Source organism: Tenebrio molitor, chromosome 1, assembly GCF_963966145.1.
Source record: "Tenebrio molitor chromosome 1, icTenMoli1.1, whole genome shotgun sequence".
Taxonomy (NCBI): Eukaryota; Metazoa; Arthropoda; class Insecta; order Coleoptera; family Tenebrionidae; genus Tenebrio; species Tenebrio molitor.
Window position 1 is genome coordinate 4,651,605 of NC_091046.1, and position 20,629 is coordinate 4,672,233.

Consider the following 20,629-nt stretch of genomic DNA (forward strand, 5'->3'; position numbering starts at 1 on the left):
GAGAAGGCGTAATCTGCCCAATTTTTAAAAAAGGCGAGAAAAATAGAGCGGAAAACTACCGAGGAATAACTCTCCTGAACACGGGGTATAAGTTGTATGCGTCTGTTTTGAGCGAAAGGATGAAGAGGGAAATCGAGGAAAAGGGAGTGTTGCCGGATAGTCAGGCAGGGTTCAGAAAGGGAAGGGGTACTGTGGACAATGTGTACATCCTGGACCATTTAGCAAGGAACGAATTGAGGAAGAAAGGGGGGAGGATGTACGCATTGTTCATAGACTTCAAGGCGGCGTTCGACAAGGTTGACAGAGTGAAAATGTTTGAATGTATGAGAGAAAGAGGAATAAGTGAATGGCTGGTGCGGAAGGTCGAGGAGATATATGCGAGAACGACGAACAAGGTGAAGGTGGGAGAGAAAGAGGGCGAATGGTTTGAGACAACAAAGGGAGTGAGACAGGGCTGCCCGCTCAGTCCCCTGCTGTTCACGATATACGTAGCGGATGTGGACGAAATGTTGAAGAAAGCGCAGGCGGGGGGGGGGTTGTAGTGGGTAGGGAGAAAGTATGGAGCCTGGCGTTTGCGGACGACATGGTGATTGTGGCAAAGAGTGAGAGAGAGATGAAAGAAATGATGAGGAACCTGGAAAAGTATGTGAGAAAGAAAAAGCTGGAAGTGAATGTAGAGAAGACGAAAATGATGGTGTTCAGCAAGAGAAAGAGGAAGAATGAGGAGAGCGAGTGGAAGTGGGAAGAAAGCAAGATAGAAAGAGTGAGCGAGTTTAAGTACCTGGGCTACACCTTCAACGAGAGAGCCACAGTCAGAGCGCAAGTGAGAGAGGTAGTGAGGAAGGCGAACAAGGTAGTTGGATGTGTGTGGGGAATAGGAGAGAGAATGTGGGGAGGCGAGTTCGGGAGGAGAATGATGATGTTTGAGACCATGGTGGAGAGCGTGCTGATGTACGGAGCAGAGATATGGGGATGGAAGGAACGGGAGGAGGTGGAGAGGGTGCAAGAGAAATATTTGAGATGGGTGCTGGGAGTGGACAGAGAAACACCAGGGTACATAGTGAGGGAAGAGTGCAAGAGGAGCAAGCTGAGAGTAAAAGCGGGAAAGAGAGCGGCAAAGTTCGAGGACAGAATGGGCGGAAGGGAAGAATGCAGGATACTGACTGAGTGCTATAGAGAAAAGAAAAAGAACGCGGATGAGAAGGAGAGAGAGAAGTACTGTAGGAGGAACGGGTATGCCAGCGAGGAAGTGGAAAGAATGAGAGCGGAAGGAAGATGGATGTGTGCGGAGCTGAGCGAGAGGGACAGAGATACGGACAAGCAGGAGAGAAGGGAGAGAATCAGAGAAGCGGGGTACAACAGGGAGTATGAAAGGTGCGTGACAGAGGATGTTCCGGTGTATCTGGGGAGAGAGAGCACGAAAGAAAGGAAAATGATGGCGAGATTTAGATGTGGGAACGAAGAGAGAGAAAACAAGTACTGGATGGAGGAGGAGGAAAGAATGTGCAGGATGTGCCGTGAAGAGAGAGAGACGATCGAGCACATGTGGAGAGGATGCGGTGAAATGAGAGAAAGGGAGGAAAAGGAACGGGGAGAAATACTGAACGAAGACGGAAGAGAGATAGGATGGATGAAAGAGGTATGGAAGAGGAGGGAAAGGATAGAGAAGGAGAGGGGTGGGGAATAAAAGAAAATGTAGGTTAATTTAAAAAAGAAAAAAGAATGATTTTGGAATTGTAAGTTTATTTAGAACTGTAAAGTATAGGAATCCTTTAAAGCCCGTAGGGTAAAATAAATTAAAGTAGTTGATGAACTAATAAGACCACATAACAAACTTACAGAAACAAACAACAACTATTAAGGCAAGTACTTGTTATGGTAGCGTCTCTATGAATTGCTTTATTTACATACACCATAGTTGTAGAGGCCATAATAATTTTTTTTTTTTAAATGCACATTGTATATGCAACCAATTATACACTGCTGGTTACTTTAAATGTCATGTTTGGGCCACGATGTCGGTACCATAACGTAGTTGTAGGGGCCATAAGTTATTCGATGTTAGAGATCCTCTCTATTGTTGTCAAAAAATGACAATGATAATGATTCATAGGCATCGTGGATCCAAATTGTGATTCTTTTAAAAAGTTTCAAAGAGTAATTTGCGAAAGTGTAATGTTGGTTGCATCGAGTGGTTGGTTAGGGTCGTTATTCCTCGTGAATTACCCTGTATAAGTAATCGCAAGGACTCAGATCAGGACCATACAGTGCTAGTTGAAAGCTTGTTTGACCAATATAGTCACTGCAACGCAATACTTACTACAATACCCTCAAAGTTTTTATATCTTTTCACGCTTCAATTGTCAATTTAACCAAACAAACCCCTCTGTCTCCCCCTTGCAGAAAATCTATTAAAACTGTTCCTTGCTCATCTCGCAACGGATATCATAACATACAGGAGACCCCCCCTAATGTTGTCTTCATGTCGTCATGAAATTCACCAGTCATCCCCTTTTTACAATTTTATTACCGTTCTCAGCTCGACACCCCCTGTTTTTCCTGCACGGTGCGAGACACTGTTGCAGGAGCTGCAACGTGGGAAGAATCAATTTGCATGCGCAAGCTACAAATTGTTTAAAATACCAAAAATCGTGTGGGACAAATAGATTACAAATATTTCTTATGCATTTGAGATCAAGTTTCTTTGTGAATTGATCCAATTATCTGTCCGCTCCTGCAACGCGCTGATAAGATCCTGCACGTGTAAGATCTTGCCACATCCTGACTGTTTTGCTTTTTATTAATTAGTCGTTCAACCCAGGCGCAATAATTTCCTGCACCCATCTCCGATAGTCCCGATCGGCGCTCTCTCTATCGATTTGCAGTGTTGCTGGCATTCAGAGACGTCTTCTTTTTCTGCTTAACTTTTTTCCGAGTTAATGAGGGAGCTGTGTGAGCGGTTCGCTGCTCCAGTTCCATTCGAGTGCAGCCCAGGCTCTTATTAAATTGTCTTTGCCTGATTATGTCTCACTTCTTGTGCACATTTACAGTTTACTTTATTAATACGTCCTCGTGGCAATTCTAACGATTTGTGGCAGCTTAATGGTGCACCTGGAAAGCCCCGCCCGCTAATAATTACAGGAACCGGAAGCTCGCAAGACGAGCCGCAACTCCTTCGAGACCCGCTTCCGGAGAATGCGTTATGTATGCAAAAGTCGTAGCGCTATTGCAAATTTCAGAGGTGAAGGGGCGCAAAAAGACGCGACCGAACCGATAGACCAACTAATAAAAGTTGCCGAAGTGAAATCATAGCAACGACTCCGATTCGCTTCTTGTTTACTCTTGTCGGGCCACCATAAATATTTATCAAGGTGAGGTGAAACACACAACAAGTGCAAACTTGCCGTTTATTTACCGGAAGAACAGGGAACATTCAGGAACAATGATGAGGACTTGTTCTTGGCGTTTCGGATCAAATCGGCAAATTTCTTCTCGTCGGTGAAACCCTCGAAATTCACGGAGTCCGACTGCTTCATCATCTTCTCGATCACGTGAAGCAGCTGAAGCTCTTCTTCGATCTTCTGGAGTTGCTCGCTTCGCCAGTCTGTCAGAGTTTTTTCGATCGACGATTTCGGCATGAATCGTAGCTTTGCGAGGTCGCAGGACTTCGTCGCAAACACCTCCTAGAAAGAGGCAGTGAAGAAGTGTCCCAAAGTCTAGATCTCTTACATTTTTGGCCTCATCCTGTTCATCACTGAAGTCTCCGCACGAAGAAGCGTGAATCGTTCTGATTTCCGACATTTTTCTAGACTCGAAAACTGGACAATTTTGACAAAATCAAAATAATTTAATTGTCCCAGGCAACTATTCATGACAGATTAATTTTTGACAGGAAAATTGGCTGTTGTGAGGCGAGTTTTCTCCATTTCTCCGAGGCCGTAAATTGCCGCGCTCCGCGAAATATTCGCCCATCAGCGCAAGATAAGGATAAATATCCTGTAGGATATGGCGAAAATTTCCTGAATATCTTTGCTCAATATGCGGAAATCGAAGACGAGACGTCATAGACGTGCAAACTGGATTTTCCAATTTCGTCCTATTTTCGCAGGACAATTAAGCTCGGGGCCTCCGCACAACAGCTTTCCTGCCGCACAATTTATACAGCACGTCGCAGATTGCTAACATATACACCGTGTCAAAAAATTACTACTGTTTTATTTATAAACCAATTTTGAGGGAATTTATGCGCTTTAGGGGGCGTATATTAAGACGATGTGTGCGAGCTTTTACGCACACGTAAATATGAATTGCTCCCGTGAGAGCTTTTGCTTGATTTTCGACAATTGATCGATGCAAATACGTCCGTTAAACGAGTGCCAAAGCTCGTATTAAGTAAGCTAAACTTGCAGGGAGCTTTTGCAGGAATTGCTTCCATAAATTGCTCAAGGCTGTAGTTGTGTTGTTACAACTGCTTGTTGGTGCTCGTTCGAAATATAGAAATGCTACAATGAAAAATAAACTGAGCTTTCAATAATAATAATAATAAGTGAGTTTGTTTTTTAATGAAATCAAATGTATCAAGTAAGTTGAATTAAATTAAAATAAAAAGATATGGAGAAGCTGTTCCACTTAATCAAACGAAACAGGAAAATAAAATGAAAGGAGTAAGAAATATACAGGGTGTCGCAAAATTAACGTATTCCAAGTCGGGGGTCTTGTAGGGAAAAATCTCAGGAATCTCGAAAAAATAAAATAAAAAATATAGGGGGAGTCTTTACAAAAATATATCACCAATGCGGTTTCCTTGTTTTAAAGCATATTTTCTATAGGTTACTTCGCATTGGCGTACATTTTATAAAACATGATATACAGGGTGTATTTTTAAAATGTGCCCAAATTTTACCTACGAGGTTGTAGGACAACGTAGAAAACTAAAAGCAATTTAAAAAAATTGTAGCTCAAAAAATAAATGTCATTTTATTTTTTGACATAGAATTTTTTAAATATTTTTTCCGAGTTCTACATGAAGCCAGTAGCTCGTTATTAAAATTTGGGCACGCATTTCAAAAACACCCTGTATAAAAAGTGTGAAAACAAAAAAATAAAAAATCATTAATTTTTAAAATTATTTACTGGAAAGCTATTTCAATGAAGATTTCAGGGGTTGTTTTGTGAGGGTGGTGTTAAAGTGCTGAGTCATTTATTGGTCGATTCGCTGCAGAGATGTGAATTGTTTATTGACAGGTGTTGTGGGGGATGTGAGTGGCTGCACCCCTTGTCCAAATATTGTTTTTATTTTTGCGTTTATTAATTTCGCGAAGCAACAATGTCGGGAAACGTAAACACCCTCCTCGCGACTCGTTTGGGATCATTTGTCGAATTAGCGTGGATAAATATTCGGGATATAGAACAGTGTAGGATTCGATCCCCTTGGAATATATCAATTCCTATTGGTAATAAATGTCGAGTTGATCGTTATACTCCTCCCCCCCTCCATGCATTAGTATAATAAAATCGTATATTACCGGCTGTCGGTGGTCGGGACCTCACATATTAAAGTAAAAAACGCCGCCGATAATAACGATATTTACAATAAATCCCGAAACTATCATAAAAGTCGCGTTCCTCTAGGAACCCCGGCGGAAAGCATTTAAATGACAAAGTCGCGGAAACTGTAATTTTTTGTGCGCTGGCAAGTTGGTAAATTTTTAAAATAAACAGCGATTAATCTTGGCACTGCTCCCTATACGGAGGCCGTCACAGTCGGCGGGATTGTTTTTTCGCCGCCCCCGCGGCCTCTTTATTAAATCGCGATTCGCAACCGATAAGCGGAGAAAGAACCGACAAAAGATCGCATAGCAACCCGCATACCTGGCATAATAGGGGACACCCCGGTATTTACTCATTACTACCACTACACACACCTACATCCACCCGACCACTTGATATTAAATCCCCGCATTCCGCCACCCCCAGGACTCAATTCGCTTGCACGCCGGCGCCCGCTAAAAACAATTAATAATATGTGGAATTCCGCAACCCCCAGAACTATTCGGGGGTGCACGATCCCTCTCACCTGATTACGCCCCCCCCCCGCGCCAATTTGCATCCCCGCATTTTTGTTTCTAGGGGCGGAATAATGCAGCGACGATCGCAGAGCGGAAGGCAGAAGGCACCCGGAAATAATTAGAGCCCCACAGGCGATCATTTCCGGCCTCTTCTGCCTATTAAGAAGCGCCTCCGATCCGTCGTCGTGAAGTTATGAAACTTAACTTTAAGTTCGTTGCAAGTCTCAGAACTAACCAGCTGGGGCGCAACAGAATACACATTCGAACTAAATTAACCTCCGGGATTGAAATAATACGATTCCGGGTACTTGTTCGATACAGCTTAGGAAAATTGAACGGTGCGGGGCGGAATTTTTATCGCCGGATCCGGTTCACAATTCAAAGATGTTACGTCGGGGGTTACAGAGCAGGTTACGACGCTCTGGTCTCTTCTGTTGGCAGAATTGATAAGAATTTTAGAGAGCCACGGCGCTGATCTGGAACTAACGGGCAAGATGTCAAGGGGGGAGTTTTGGGAAACGAGGAATTATAAATATTGGGAGGGGTGTCGAGGGTGGTAATAGTTTTCCTGAGTTAGGTCGAGGCGGAAATGAGCGGGGGTGCTTAGGAGGACCACTAGGTGGCTCTCGGTGGTCGCCGCGTCTGGTTTCGGCGGCTCTTACGTTTCGGGGCGTTAAAACAAACATTAGACCATTAGAGAATGATTTAGAAAAGTTGTTAAAAAGTAATTCTTTTTTGGACGCACTTTTTCGGACGCATTTTTTCGGTCGCTGACCGTGGCGCCATCTGTTGGTCTGTTTGGTAACTTAGGAACGAAACCGACAAATCCGATAATTGTCCTGTCACAATAAATTATGTTTTTTTTTTTAATTGTATTGCAAATTTTGCAAATGATGTCTGCAGTCGCTTAAAAAATGTAATATGCGCCTCTGCCAAAAAGTGCCTTTCGTCTTTCCCTGTTCAGCCTCGGCTGCGCCTCGGCCTGAAAACCCAGACTCGGACGAAAAATATGCACTTTTTGGTCTTGATACACAAATAATTATTTTGTACATGCAGTTTTCAAATAAAATAAATAAATCAACAAAACTGTCTTAAGTTTAGTAAGAGTTTTGAAATTTTGAGTCCATTTCCGTGTGCCTCGATCGAGAAGTAATCTTATTCGTTGATTCGGAATTCAGTGGAGGGCGACATATATTACAATTTGAAACTTGTCTTTCCGGCAGCCTGACAAGTTCCCATACGTCTGTTATTAAAAAATCTCATATTCAAAGTTCGAGCGAGACAAGAAGGGAGCGGAAAGCTGTCCAAGTTTGGAGGGCCGACCAGGAAGAGTCCTTATCTTTTATTTGGAAACTTGGTCCATATCTCGCCTGTTTATGTCCGAGTAGCCCCGTCTGCGTTTTATAGCGCGAGAATTGTCACAGCTTACGTGATTTTATACGAGTGTCGGTTATTGATATGCGCCGCATACGCAAACAACTCGTAAATAAGGTCCGGTGGCCTCTTCCGGGGAGCGCTAATTCCAGGCGTGCATGCCGGAAACGCGAACGCTGCACATTTATCACATCTCGTCGCGCCGACAAGCCATTTCACCATCTTCAAGTGGGGAAAAATAAACTAAGATGTCATCGTCGATGTAGTTCGTACGGGGGCGACACATGTGCTGCACCAGCGCGAACATATTTCATAGAGGCCTGTGACAAGTGACTGAATCCGGGTCCGGAATGGACACAACCCCTCCTAATTTGACCAATTCGAAAACCGCTGACTACGGGAATTGATACTGGAGAGACTTGAGATGGCCGACGTTCGACCCGGGTTCGCGACGCCCAAACTCCAATAACCTTAATCTTAACATCTAAGAACTGCGAGAGATGACAAATGTGGACGACGGGGTCGGGAAGTACTCGGCATAATGCACCTGCGGCCACCTTTCACCACTTGACATGGCTCTTTTTACATTACATTATGTCAGCTTCTTGTGCGGCCTTGCAAAGTTTTTAAAAGCAGAAGAAACACACTTTTATCTGGAGTTTCTGCTGTCATTGTGATCACTAGATTGGCAAGAAAATCGAAACAGGAATTTTTAATGAAATATTTTAGGTTGGCAACACTGTCAATGTCATGTGGAATTTTCGTGCAATTATTTAAGTGTATAATATTTTTTTATTGCAAGCTGTACATTGCGTGTTAAATCAGTAGAGGCCGAGGGGGTTATCAGACTTACGGGCGGGCGGCCACCAGGTCTACAACCCTCATGGATAACTGGCGACGGGTTAGGAATAACACAGGGGACGGCGATGGTTTTGAATATTTAAGGAATTGATTGAATTTGTGGTGTCATAGTCGCTCCTTGGATTTTTTATGTTGCCAATGGAAGAAAAATAAATTCCCTATTTGGTAATATTTTAACAAAAATTATTATCTTTTGCTTTAAATAAATTGTCGGCTGAAATTTTTGTGTGTATTACAGGGCCAAAAACTGTTTTGCAAGTGCTCTCACTTGTGGCGCCTCGGCAGGCGCCTCTGCCCACAAACCGTGCTCGCAGTTTCTAGCCTTGTGATACAAATTACTATTGCTATACGCCAACTTTTTTCATGACATCCAGACAGGAGGTTGTTCATTATTAATTTATTATAATTAATTTAGAAATTGATTCCTAAATTTTTTTATGTTGGTTTTACTTTTTTCTATTTTTATTTCCACAAGCAAAAGTATAAATTAGTTTCCAGAAATACGACCCAATCTACATTAATAAACACAAATTGTACATTATTTCAGCGAAGCATGTTTTTTTTTCTAGCCAAAACAAGCCTAAGAAACAAGCCTTTTTGAATCATTTTTTGTTCTATTTGCATTGTATCATTTTGTAATTTTTTACCGCATATTTAGCCTCCGGAATTTTCTTTTCACGTTCTTGGCAAATTAAATAGAGGATTGTTATTTTTAAGCAACTCGACGTTGATTCATCTACTTCCATTCGAGTAAAAGACTATTTTATTCGTTTGTTCTAAGAAAACACTTCATTCAGGTAAATTTCTTTTGTGTCTCAAGCGAAAAACAGATCCTCCTTGTCTGAAAGATAATTAAGGTGCGCGGAGACAATGCTTGCAACAAAATGTAGTGTCGTTGGTTAAATTTATCATAAAATCGTAGAAACAAAAAAACGAATTGTTTCTTAGGAGTTGGCGTTACGAATACAAATTTAATTTATAGCTTAAATAATTAGACGAAATAAGTAAGGTTGAAATTGTTTACTCGAGTACACAACAGAGGCGGCTAACTTTTCTCATTTAGGAGAGTTGTGAAATCTTATGCCTAAGATATAACATTACTGTTTATAATAATATTTCCGACAATAATTATTTCGGTGTTAACTCGCTCGGTGATGCTTCTGACGTATATATAAGCTTTAACAAACATTTAAATTAAATTATAAACTTACAGAACGGTTACATTTCAGTTTATGCCAAAGTTTGTGCGGTTCAAGACGAACTACATTAAGTGTGTTCTATTTGTTGGATTAACAATACCATCCTAATATCGTCCTCCCAATAATAATCTTGGCAAATCCGAATCGCCCGGGGTTATCGCCGGAATAAATTGGTCTCATCACGGCCTGAATACGCTCAATTAACCACCTGTACTGGTGAAACGTTTCATTAATGCGTTGTTAGTTTTGTCGGAAGAGGCAATTCGAAAATCGAGCCCGAAAAAGATCACGTCACACTTTGAAACAACAGTTCGGAGGCGGCGAATGTGCTCCCTAAGAGCAGCCACAATATCGTGTAATCGAAGAAAGAAAGTGAGGGATCAAGGAAACCTCGAAATATCCATTCAACGCAGACATCAATTTCAATAAAAATGTCGATAGGTAAGCTTCATGCAAGGCGAAGAACCTCTCTGGTTAGGTATAACGTCCAAGTTTTTGCTTCCGAACTCAAGTGCCAATATCAATAAGGTAATTTGGAAAGTTTCGGCCTGAAAAATAAGAAAGTCATTAATAATAACTGAGGTTCAAGTACTCGGGACAATTTACAAAATGGAAAACGGATCCTATTTTTGCTAGGAAAGCCGATACGGGAGAGAGTTTGCCAGATTCTCTAATAACCGGGGACTTGTGAGAGGGTGGCGAATGTGCCAGCGTGCAACGTCCTCATCAAATATTATTTCTATTACATTTTTAGCTGTTTGTTAAATTTTCATTTAGTAGTTGGCTACACATACAGGGTATTTCACGAGTGGTAATGAGCCCGACGGAATTGAAAATGCAACCCACAATACATTTGCAAAGCAAACCTGGATACGGATGCCCCTAGTATCCAGGTTTGTTTTCCAAATTTTTACTATAATTTCTCTATGGTGATCTAAGATGTCCAATTCTTCTAATTTCTGCATAATACAATTTATAATTATTTTCGTGAATTAAAAATAAAATTTTCGCAATATCCTTTCAAGAGAGTTCTACATCTTCATACTATACAATTTACGAATTACGAGGTAAAGTATTTTTTGGCCTCCTCAACTCTAAATGACATGTTTACACATTTTGAACAGCTACGGTATCTTGATTTTTACGCACTACTCAAACTATCTGTGATTTTACCGCACGGTGTGTGTAAAATACCGCGAAAATTTTAAGCTTTCAGGGACCTCCAAAAAACTGTTAGCTTATCATAAATAAAGTCGATTTATATTAAGACAAGATACCGCTACCATTGATCCGTTCAGTTTTCGAAAATAAACACAATTTAATTGTTTTCTTCTGAAAAATTGTGAATTCTGATGGCGCCATCTTGTGGTATAAATCGTAAGCATATCAGTTATCGGTATAATAGATAACTTTTTGGTATTTTATTAATCAAATGTCAGTATTTGACAGGTTTTGCAAAATTATTGGTTACAACAAATTTCAAATTTGAGAAAACAAGTTGTCGGCCAAAAAGATTAATACATTACTAATGCGGTAGGTATTTTACATCGCTCGGTTTTTGTTAAAACACTCGCTGCGCGGTCGTGTTTCAATCTAAAAACCTCGCGCTGTAAAATGTAGCCTACCGCATTTGTAATGTAAATAAATATTGTTGTTTTTAACAAATCAGAGCAACAAGGAAGGCAGTACATACTGTCGCGAGTAAAAAATTCTGATCGTCAATGTTATTTCAAAATTTGGTTAGATTGTCACAAATTAAAAAAAAATCCCTGCCTGATTATGCCCATGTCAACAATGTGTCAAAAAATTAATTAATCAATGTCAATTAATGTCACACAACATGATGATAGGTTATGAGATTTAAGACGGTTTTACAATGGAACATTTTCTATTGCGTCAAAGCATGATTTTGTCTGATTTTCCCGGCGCCTCCACCATTTTTTACACATACAAAAATGTCGGAATTTAAATATTTTGCAAATTGAGAATTTCTGTTACAAACAGACGCATCTCAGTTATTCGTTGTTAGCAAATTGAAATTAAAGCAGAATCTAGTTTTGAAATCATTATTTAGTAAACAAAACAGAGCTAAATGAAGGTTTTATATTTTTTTCGGCACATCCACCATTTTATAATAGAAATTGTTACTGTTATTATTTTAGCTGGATGCAACATTTTTTGTTTCTACCCTAGATGCACATTCAATTTACAGTTATTTTTAATTTGATAGAGAAGTCAATGAAATGCATTTATTTACTATTGTGCTGTGCATCCATCATTTCGACAAAGCTGAAAGGATTCTGTCTATTGTTATTATTACAAATATGAGCAACCGATTTTTCTTTCCGGATCTCTTACAGTTCATTTTTTATTATTCAGAATTATTGTAGTCGCTGCAATTTATAAAATATTAACAATTACCATGATAAATGTACTTTTTAGATTTTTGTATTGCATCTAATGTATCAAGATCTAAATAAAATCTAGTTTTAAATTGTCATTAATTCTTATGGTATTGGAAGAGATTCTCCTGGCACCTCCACCATTTTTACGAACTATACTCCGTTCATTTAAGCAATATACTGATCACGTGTACAGTTTCTGATCAGCTGTCAGACAGGCTCCAACTTTCATTAGTTATTACATATTGTATGAAAAATAATCTTGAGTTACCCAATATTCTGAGATTCACGCGATAATGATTATCATATACAGGGTGTTTGGGGTATAAGGTATAACTTCTCATTTATAAAGAAATAGACAAAATAAAACTTTTATTCTAGTAATATTTTTTACTATTGTGTTATAATTTTCTAGTACTCATTTTTTCCATTTGAAGAACTACTGTGTGAGATCAACCAAATTCTAAATTATAAACGCGACAGCTGAGGGTTTTTCCTTTACAAATCTTTATTAGCTTGGTATCAATAATTACAGATACAAACAGTGGCTCTCAAACAGTGGAAACAGAGTTTAGTTCAGCATAATAAAAAAAGCAAATTGAAAAAATGTCACTAAGAAAGTGGTTCATTTAACCCAGCTGGGCATCTCAGAAACGTTTGTTACCTTAAACACCAAACACCCTGTATTGATTCTGTAATCGTCTTGATGACCCTGCGGGAGTTTTATTTGCATGCACTGTGTATCTTTTGAGTTGTCCCCTTGTTTAATCCGGTCCAATACTGACCAAGCAGAAGAAGATTTTCTTTATCAACTAGCAATAATCGCACCTCGGATAAACCTCATCGGTTACGATATTGCCACTGCGCAGATTTTCTTTATCTACACAGCTCAAGTGGACAAAGTATAGAAACTGTTACTATCGCAAGCAGAAACAAACGAGTCACTTTCATGATTTTGTCGTAAACAGATGAACACGATAATGTATTTTTTTTTATTTAAACAATATTGAAATTGTCAGTTACAATCAAAGGACTACCATAACCTTTTCCTTTGCATTCATCAGATCAACTTCTACAAGAAGCCCTATCCTGATTCCACTTATGTCCTTAAACAACATATTGTTGACAGGAAATTATTACTTCCGTTGTTAAAATTAGAGATAAGGTCATACGATTTTTTTGGCTTCGTTGTAGAAAGATAAATAAAGCTCTGTTCACAGATTTCTTTCACTTTGTCAGTTAGCATTTGCAGCAAAGCATTTCTTATTAATTACTCGCAAAGTAACTTTTTAAATGTCAATTATTTAATTGAACAATAGAAATGTACACACACAATGTACTATTTTTACAAAATATCTTAATCTTGGACTTAAAATGCATTCATGTTGTTTTGGCATAATGGAAGGCGATGGAAATTTTGCATTTAATCTGGTAGCAAAGTTGTCTGTTGAATTAGGTTATGTTTTTCTAAGTTTGAGGTTATAAATAGCGCCAATGTCTAGTGCATTGTTGTCAGTTTTATCAGTTTGCAACAGAAGAATACCGAGACATTGCGGAAATTCGGCAACATGTTATGTTCATTTTGATAGGTCCGCATGTCAGGTACTTTAGTGACGAAAATCAAACAGTGTGTCCAACGTTAAAAAAATAAATCGTGGCCTCTCATTATGTCAAAACAACGTGAACGGTGTTGAGTTTTAGAATTTTCTTTAATATAATTTTGGAATAAAATATGCTTCCAGAAATAAAGGAATGAAAATAAATTCTATTTAAGTAGATCTGTTCTCCTCTCAATAAGTAGTAATTTCTTTGGGCGTGTTAAGGCAAAAAATAGCAATGACATTATTGAGCAGACGAAAATAGAAAGGATCTACAATAGGTACATTGTACAATCGTACCATGACGTCATTACTAAAGATTTTATTTCCATCTGTGACAGGTGACCTTTAGATTTCGTTCAATCAAAGAATTTTAAGTTTGATTCGGTGTGGGAAAATTGTTAGGAAAAAGATACGGGTTCAGTCTTTTTGTCAAAAGACAAATTCATATTTACCGAAGAGAATTCTTGTCGATTATAAATCTCCGTCTCTGAACGTCGATCGGAAATTAAGCCGCGTCTGAAAACCGTTAGAAAGGCAAAAAATTGCTCTAATTAAGGGTTTCCACGATTTGCGCCCCTACAATGTGGCGCGCAGTCACGTCCTCCCTTGCATACAATGTCGGATATATAGCCAGTCGGATTCATGGTCTGCCATATTCGGGCATGCAGTTTTAGTGAGTGATAAATTTCGAAGACAATAAAAACGTTACCTTTTGAGTGAGCATTTCGGCTCGGATCATCCGAGAAAAGGGGGATCCGTTGGTCGGATGATTAGATAGGCACAAGACAAGCCCGAGTGATGTAAATTGAAAATTTCAACGTCTCATCAGATCGTTACTTCATATGCACATACATATTCGCATCAATGAATTCACAAAGAAAACTCAAAGGAGGAAATTTGAAATTCTTAAGGGAGAGGAAATACGACGTTAACATGAGATGGGGCTCGGCTATAATCTCTGATTAATTTTATTTGGGTTTATTACATTCTTTTTCTCGTGTGCGTTTGGCTGAAAAGAGAGGCGCTAATAAGATTGTTTTAATGACCTAGTTTTGCTGAAATCCGACGTAGTTAGCTGAAAGGTCAACGGAATATTAGCTTTTGTTTCATAGTGAATGTACGGATCCTGGAGGAATATAATAAATTTGTTTCACATAATTTTCTAATGGAAAAGTTGCAGACCGGACTTTTTACACCATTTCTGCAGAAATGAATCATCACTAAAAAGTTGCATTTACGCAAACTGTACACTACAAAGTCCATTCTAAAAATTACATATTTTTATATTTTTAAACAACGCTATCTACATTTCCATTACAACGGAATGTTTCTCTTAACAGAGCAAATACAAAAAATACAGTCAAAATTATTTACAAATGAAGTTCTTTCCTGTTATCAATTATCATTCCAATTGGAATTTTATTTTGTGCACCACCCTGTATACAAGTTGATCAACAAGAAAACAAATCAAGAGTGCTTCCTCACCTCTTGTTTTATCGAAATGTCTGTCTTAGCTTGATCGTACACCCATGTATACTTGCTGTACACAGTTGTTTTATTGGTTGCCTATCTCTCGAAAAATTTTCAAAACACAAAATTACAGTAGTGAGTTAATTTAATAATATTTGTGTAATGTAGAAATGTTAGTTAATAATATAATTATATTCGGTCATAGGATATTAGATAAATTTGTTGTAAATATAGACCCAGCCTCAGTTATCAGAGATAACATGTTCCAGACGCGTTTGACAAAACAAAGCCCTTTAAAAGAACGACTCCGACAAGGTTCTTTAGCATTTAATTGTGCCATTAAAAAGGGAATTGGTTCGCGAAGTAACCAGATATCACAATACAAGATAATTAACTTTCTTTCCTATATCTTGATATTCTCGAACCGTGGAAACTGTTTTAATTAAAAAATTCATAATAAATTCAGTCATGTTGTATTTTCGCAACGGACGCATCGCGAGATTGTTTCTTTTATTGGGTGAAAAAAATTAATCTGCCGCTTCCAGGAGGAAATATTTATAACACAACGTCAAGCGATTTTAATGCAATTACACGATTTTAGCCCTAAAAGGAGGGAGATGACCGTGAAAAACGCGATCAATACCGATAGCTGCGTTATTTGGCAAACAATTTCTACCACTCCACAACAAATCTTCTGTTTTAAGACCACGCCATGATGCTTCAACAATTTTAACTGAATTCTAGCATGCATTAATTCAAATTGAATTCGATTGATTGCAGTTCAAGTTGTGCTGCGGTGCATCCAACGCGATTCAATTTAATCTGGAATAGAATTTCGAGAGAAGACGATACATAATTGTTTCACTGCTAACGAGGGTTTTATTTTAACTTGTTGGGAAAATTCCAAAATGTTGCAGTCGGCAAAAAGTGATCGCGAAACGATGCATCCGGCTGCTAACGACTTTGCTAATTTTTATCGGGAAATATAATTAATTTATTGCTGGATCCGAATAATAACAGATAATTTTACAATTTCAATCTCTTCAATTCGTTCAATTTGTGGAGCTGCAAAAGTGTTGCCAGCGGCCGGCACGGGCCTGTTGTAAATAAATAAATTAACGTCGATACTTACATTTAAATTTTAACAACACGAAATACGAGAACAAACAAAACTATCTCCAGTTAAGATTTTTTGGAGGCAAATTTATAGTGAGGAAACTTGCAACAAGTGCGGTATTAAATTTCGGGATTAAACTTGGAATAAACCGCGTTAAGCTCCACGTTTTCTTGTTTTTTTTTTATTAAAACTTAAATATATAATTCAAAAAGCTTGGCATCAAAATATTAACTCGTAAATATTTATATTTAATGTTTTTAAAAAAAGTTAATTAGGGAAACGAGGAGTGACATACAAGATGTCAAAATGAACAACTTTGATTTAAATAATTTGGTCGTATACATTTGATTAGCACGAATCTTATAATTATGATTAGTCATAATTAGATGATAATTTAATAATGAAACACATATTTTACTTTAACTGTAATTAGAGCTTGGCTGTATGAAAAAAATATGATATCCTGTTTAAAAGTCGGATTTACAGTGTAGCCTAACTTTAAACCTAGTTTTATTAGCGTAGATAATAATTGCTTGAACAGTTTCGCCGTAACTATACTAAGTTTCATATTAAATTACTGTGGCATTATAACTAATCCTGTAATGATTAATAACAATATTAAAATCTTGTTTGAGAGAACTTTGCAGCAGTTTTATCCAATGCAAGCGAGGCAATGTGTGTTTTCGTAGTTTTACGAAACAAATTTTCTTTTTTAACATTTCTTACATGAAGAATTGGACGGGGTAATACAAAAAGATTAACGTTAAGTGTTAAGTTTAACATATTTTTTCTACTCCTATACTTCAATTGATTTATTGGACATTTACTATCTGTACTTTAATGATATTAATTAATATACAGATTTTTCATTAAAACACAGGTTTATAACCAATAGACATGCTGCATCACGGCAATATGGGGTCAATATCAAATATTGCCATGAGCATCTGACAGATCCAAAATGTATCAATTAAGACACTCGCATTCGTTAGGACACTCGCCTACCGCTCGTGCCTTAATTCTCATACTCATGTCTTAATAGCCATCATTAATATACTATTCTGGTTCGTAATTTTGCAAATAAAGCATGCCGTGCACCTGCATTAGTACTTTGTGCACTTATTGAAAAAATACTGTCAGATTATCGTTTTCTCCTAACTTACATTTCTTCATCTCTCTCATTAGTTTATTTTTCTTAATAATATTTTATTTTGTATTGTCTTTATAACTGTATTTCTGAAATTTTAAAATTTGTTTCTGTATTATATTCACTTTTCTTGTTTGTTTCTTCTCTTCTACCTTACTATCCTGATCGAGATCGTATTATTCTTTCAAATGATCTGTAACTCCTGTTTCAATATAATTGTCTCTTTGTTCAACTACGATTAATTCTTATTGTGATTTTGTTTCCGCTTCACCTTCTTTTACTGTTCTAATTTTCAAATTCTCAGCTTTCAGCACTTCCTGTATTCGTCTTCAATAAAAGTATCCAAAAAATGTTTGTTTTGAAATCCTAGATGAAAACTCAGTTGGTTCGTAAAGTTCGGAATAAATTCGATAAAACTGAAAGTATTAATTTCTGAGAAAAATCCTTGAACAGGTCAACTTTGTTTTTAAAAAGTGCATATTGTTCAGTACTTTTGCTTATATTGACAGCTTGTCATCTCCTAATAATGACGTCATCAATAATTTTTTAAAATCACAACCCCCATTTTTTCTTATTTTTCTGGTACGCCTTCGTACTAGCTAAATGATCAATGAAAAAAATTGACACCTTACATAACAATTTTTTTGAGAAAATGACAAATTTTACTTCAAAAAATTTAATTTAATTTTTAACTTAATTTTTTTTTCAATAGAAGGTTCAATGGAAGGTTTATTTTAATAGACCAAACAATTTAGAATGATTTGCGGTAGAGAATTCCCACTGAAACGGAACAAATAAGCCCTGACATTATTGAGCGCAGTGTACAAAGTGTCGGTGAGTGCCAAATAGTTGGTGGGAGGCAATTTCAACATTTGCGTTAAATTTTATTGTTAACCTGAGATGTTTGTTTGAGGTCTAGGACGCTAGAAGAACTCCTAGAGAACGTCCTTCCGACAACGTGCTATGTAATATTTGCTTGATGGGGTAACTGTTCATTATGCAGTCAGAGTGGGTACATCATAACTTTCCTGAAAGATGGCTTGAGAGAAATTGTTCTGTTTTATGGCCTCCTCGTTCACCGGACTTGAACCCTCGCGATTTATTTGTCTGGGACTTCATGAAACAACTTCTGTTATTCTCTCCTGTAATAACCGTGACGAATTTCATGTACGTGGTAAAAACGTCTCATGGAAAAGTCTTCAAATGCTTGGAGATTTTAACAGAGTGACTGATTCCCTAGTTTCTCGAACTCGTACCTCCTAGACAATTTTGAGCAATTTCGATGAATGTGGGTTTTTTTAAGACTTTCACTTCAATCCAAAATGCTTCGCAAGGTATATTTTACAATGGAACGTTTTTCTTCCCCTTTTTTTCTGGTGTGGCAATTCATTACAGCAAATTTTCCATCGACAATGAATAGTCTTTCAGATTGTATTACTTTTTCTTGTTTTCAAAACAGCGATATTTTCTTATTGTTTTTTAGTAGCCTTTAAGTAGCGACTTATCGCAGGTTTCAAATTTTACCAGACTTGATAAATTAGCTTGTATAGTAATATTTGATATTGCGTTGTTTTTATCTGCTTTTTTCTCCTTACTTGTCTCCTTTATAATATCCCATTGTCATACTACAGAGTTATTATAAAAGTTTCTAACATCGTAATTGGCTTGGCGATTAATTTTAGGTGTGCCGCTTAATATACATACATTCCTACATAACACTTGACAGATTTCCGAAGGTAAAAACTACCGCCAAATCCGCCACAATCTCTGCCTGTTACGAGGCTAGCGGCACATCCAAAATTTGTGTGGTTTTCTACGCCAACTACGCTATTAGAAACATTTACAGTAACCCTGTATCATCGTTCTCTATACTGTGATGCTATTTTAATTTTATTATTTTCATTATTTATAGTGTTTTTCTTTTGGTTTTCCTCTCTTGTCAATTGTATTTCACTATTTCTCAAAACTATTTCCTATCTCCATTAAAAGTTAAAGTGAGGTAAATATGAAACAGTTTTGAAAAATAGTGAAATACAATTGACAAAAAAGGAAAACCAAAAGAAAAACAGTGTAATTAGTACTTGCTCGGATTTCTTCATTCTTTGGCTGTAATTTTTTTTCTAAATCTACGTTACTTTTTCGTCGTAATTTTGCACGATCGATTCTTATTTTATTATTATCTTTATAGTGACGTTTAGCACTAAATTATTTCTGAAGGTGTTTTTATCTACAACTAATTAATTAATTCAACAATTTTATTAAATTTTTTTCTTTGCTAGGTTTTCTTTTTTTTAGGTCAATGTCTCATTTAATATTTTTTCTCTTTTTTTTAATTTTTCTTTATTTAATAGTTGCTTTAGAATGAACCATTTTAGACTGACAAATTTTAAATAATCTTTTATAAATATTTAAATAAATATAAACATCTTTTTTGCATTAATTTTTTTTATTTCCTTATTTATTTCTCTTGTTATTTTATATTCAAGATTTTTAGTACGATTACTCTTTTGTTATCATTTTATTTTTCTCTTTTTTACCATTTTTTTTCACGTGATCTGGAATTCCTCTATCTATTTACGCGTCTTTGTTCAACAATATTTTCGTTCCTTTCTTTACTACATTATAATTTCGAGTATTTCGAAGGTAAAGCTGGATATTTACCGCGTCCTTATCCAGCGTTACGTTCCAAATGTATTGTGGGTTGCATTTTCATTTCTGTCGGGCTCATTATTATTCGTGAATCACCTTGTATATTTTTATATATTATGCTTTTATATACGCCCCAATTTTTCTGTGCTCGATTCTTCCTAGATAAAAAAAATCTTCTCATAATAAGAATAATTTTTGTGAAAAATTGTGCCACACAAGAATGACGCTCTGTTTTCGCAGAGATGTTTTAAGTTATTTATTATTTTGATCGGATTTAGTCAGGCAAAGTCTGATTGATCTCGAAAGTTTATTATTTTATCATCTGTTGGGGCGGCCTCCAAAAATCCTACCCACTTCGTGGAGTCATAAACAGGCCACGTCACACATGACAATCTTGTTCGTTTCCGAAGTTGTCGAATAAAAATGAAACGCTCGCGTCGAAGTATGTCCATAAAAACTTCTTCCGTTTTGATTCCCGTAATTTATCCTGTCCGCTCAGTCCTGATGGTTGGATTTTCATTTAAACAAAGTTGGAGTCGGCGGGAAAACGCGCCCTTCCTGTCGGAAAAGCGGCGCGAAAAACTATCGGTCGCGATTAAATCTCCGCGCAAATAAAACTGTCAAGGTAAAAATTATTAACACAGTTTTCCGGTTAATTCGCAACACACGAGACGGAGCGGCCCAGAAGCTTTTTCATTTTTCAGCCCTCGAGGCCAGTTTAAATTTCAACCAAAAGGGGGC

The 20,629-nt window shown here is 37.3% G+C and overlaps 1 protein-coding gene, 1 long non-coding RNA gene and 1 other non-coding gene across 3 annotated transcripts; 1 reads left to right on the forward strand and 2 right to left on the reverse strand.

The window, feature by feature from the left end:
• The first annotated feature begins 583 nt into the window (after positions 1-583).
• LOC138141225 (RNA-binding protein 25-like) lies at positions 584-1,687 on the forward strand. Its single transcript, XM_069061925.1, has one exon. It carries the CDS (start codon positions 584-586, stop codon positions 1,685-1,687), a length of 1,104 nt encoding a protein of 367 aa, XP_068918026.1.
• A 1,703-nt stretch (positions 1,688-3,390) lies between these two features.
• Positions 3,391-4,151, reverse strand: LOC138134095 (uncharacterized). The gene is made up of 2 exons (XR_011160634.1): positions 3,730-4,151; positions 3,391-3,683 (listed from the first exon to the last, which is right to left on the reverse strand). It is a non-coding gene; the product is annotated as an uncharacterized lncRNA (long non-coding RNA).
• An 8,495-nt stretch (positions 4,152-12,646) lies between these two features.
• Positions 12,647-12,777, reverse strand: LOC138122486 (U4 spliceosomal RNA). The gene has a single exon (XR_011156523.1). It is a non-coding gene; the product is annotated as a U4 spliceosomal RNA (small nuclear RNA).
• Positions 12,778-20,629: the final 7,852 nt, after the last annotated feature.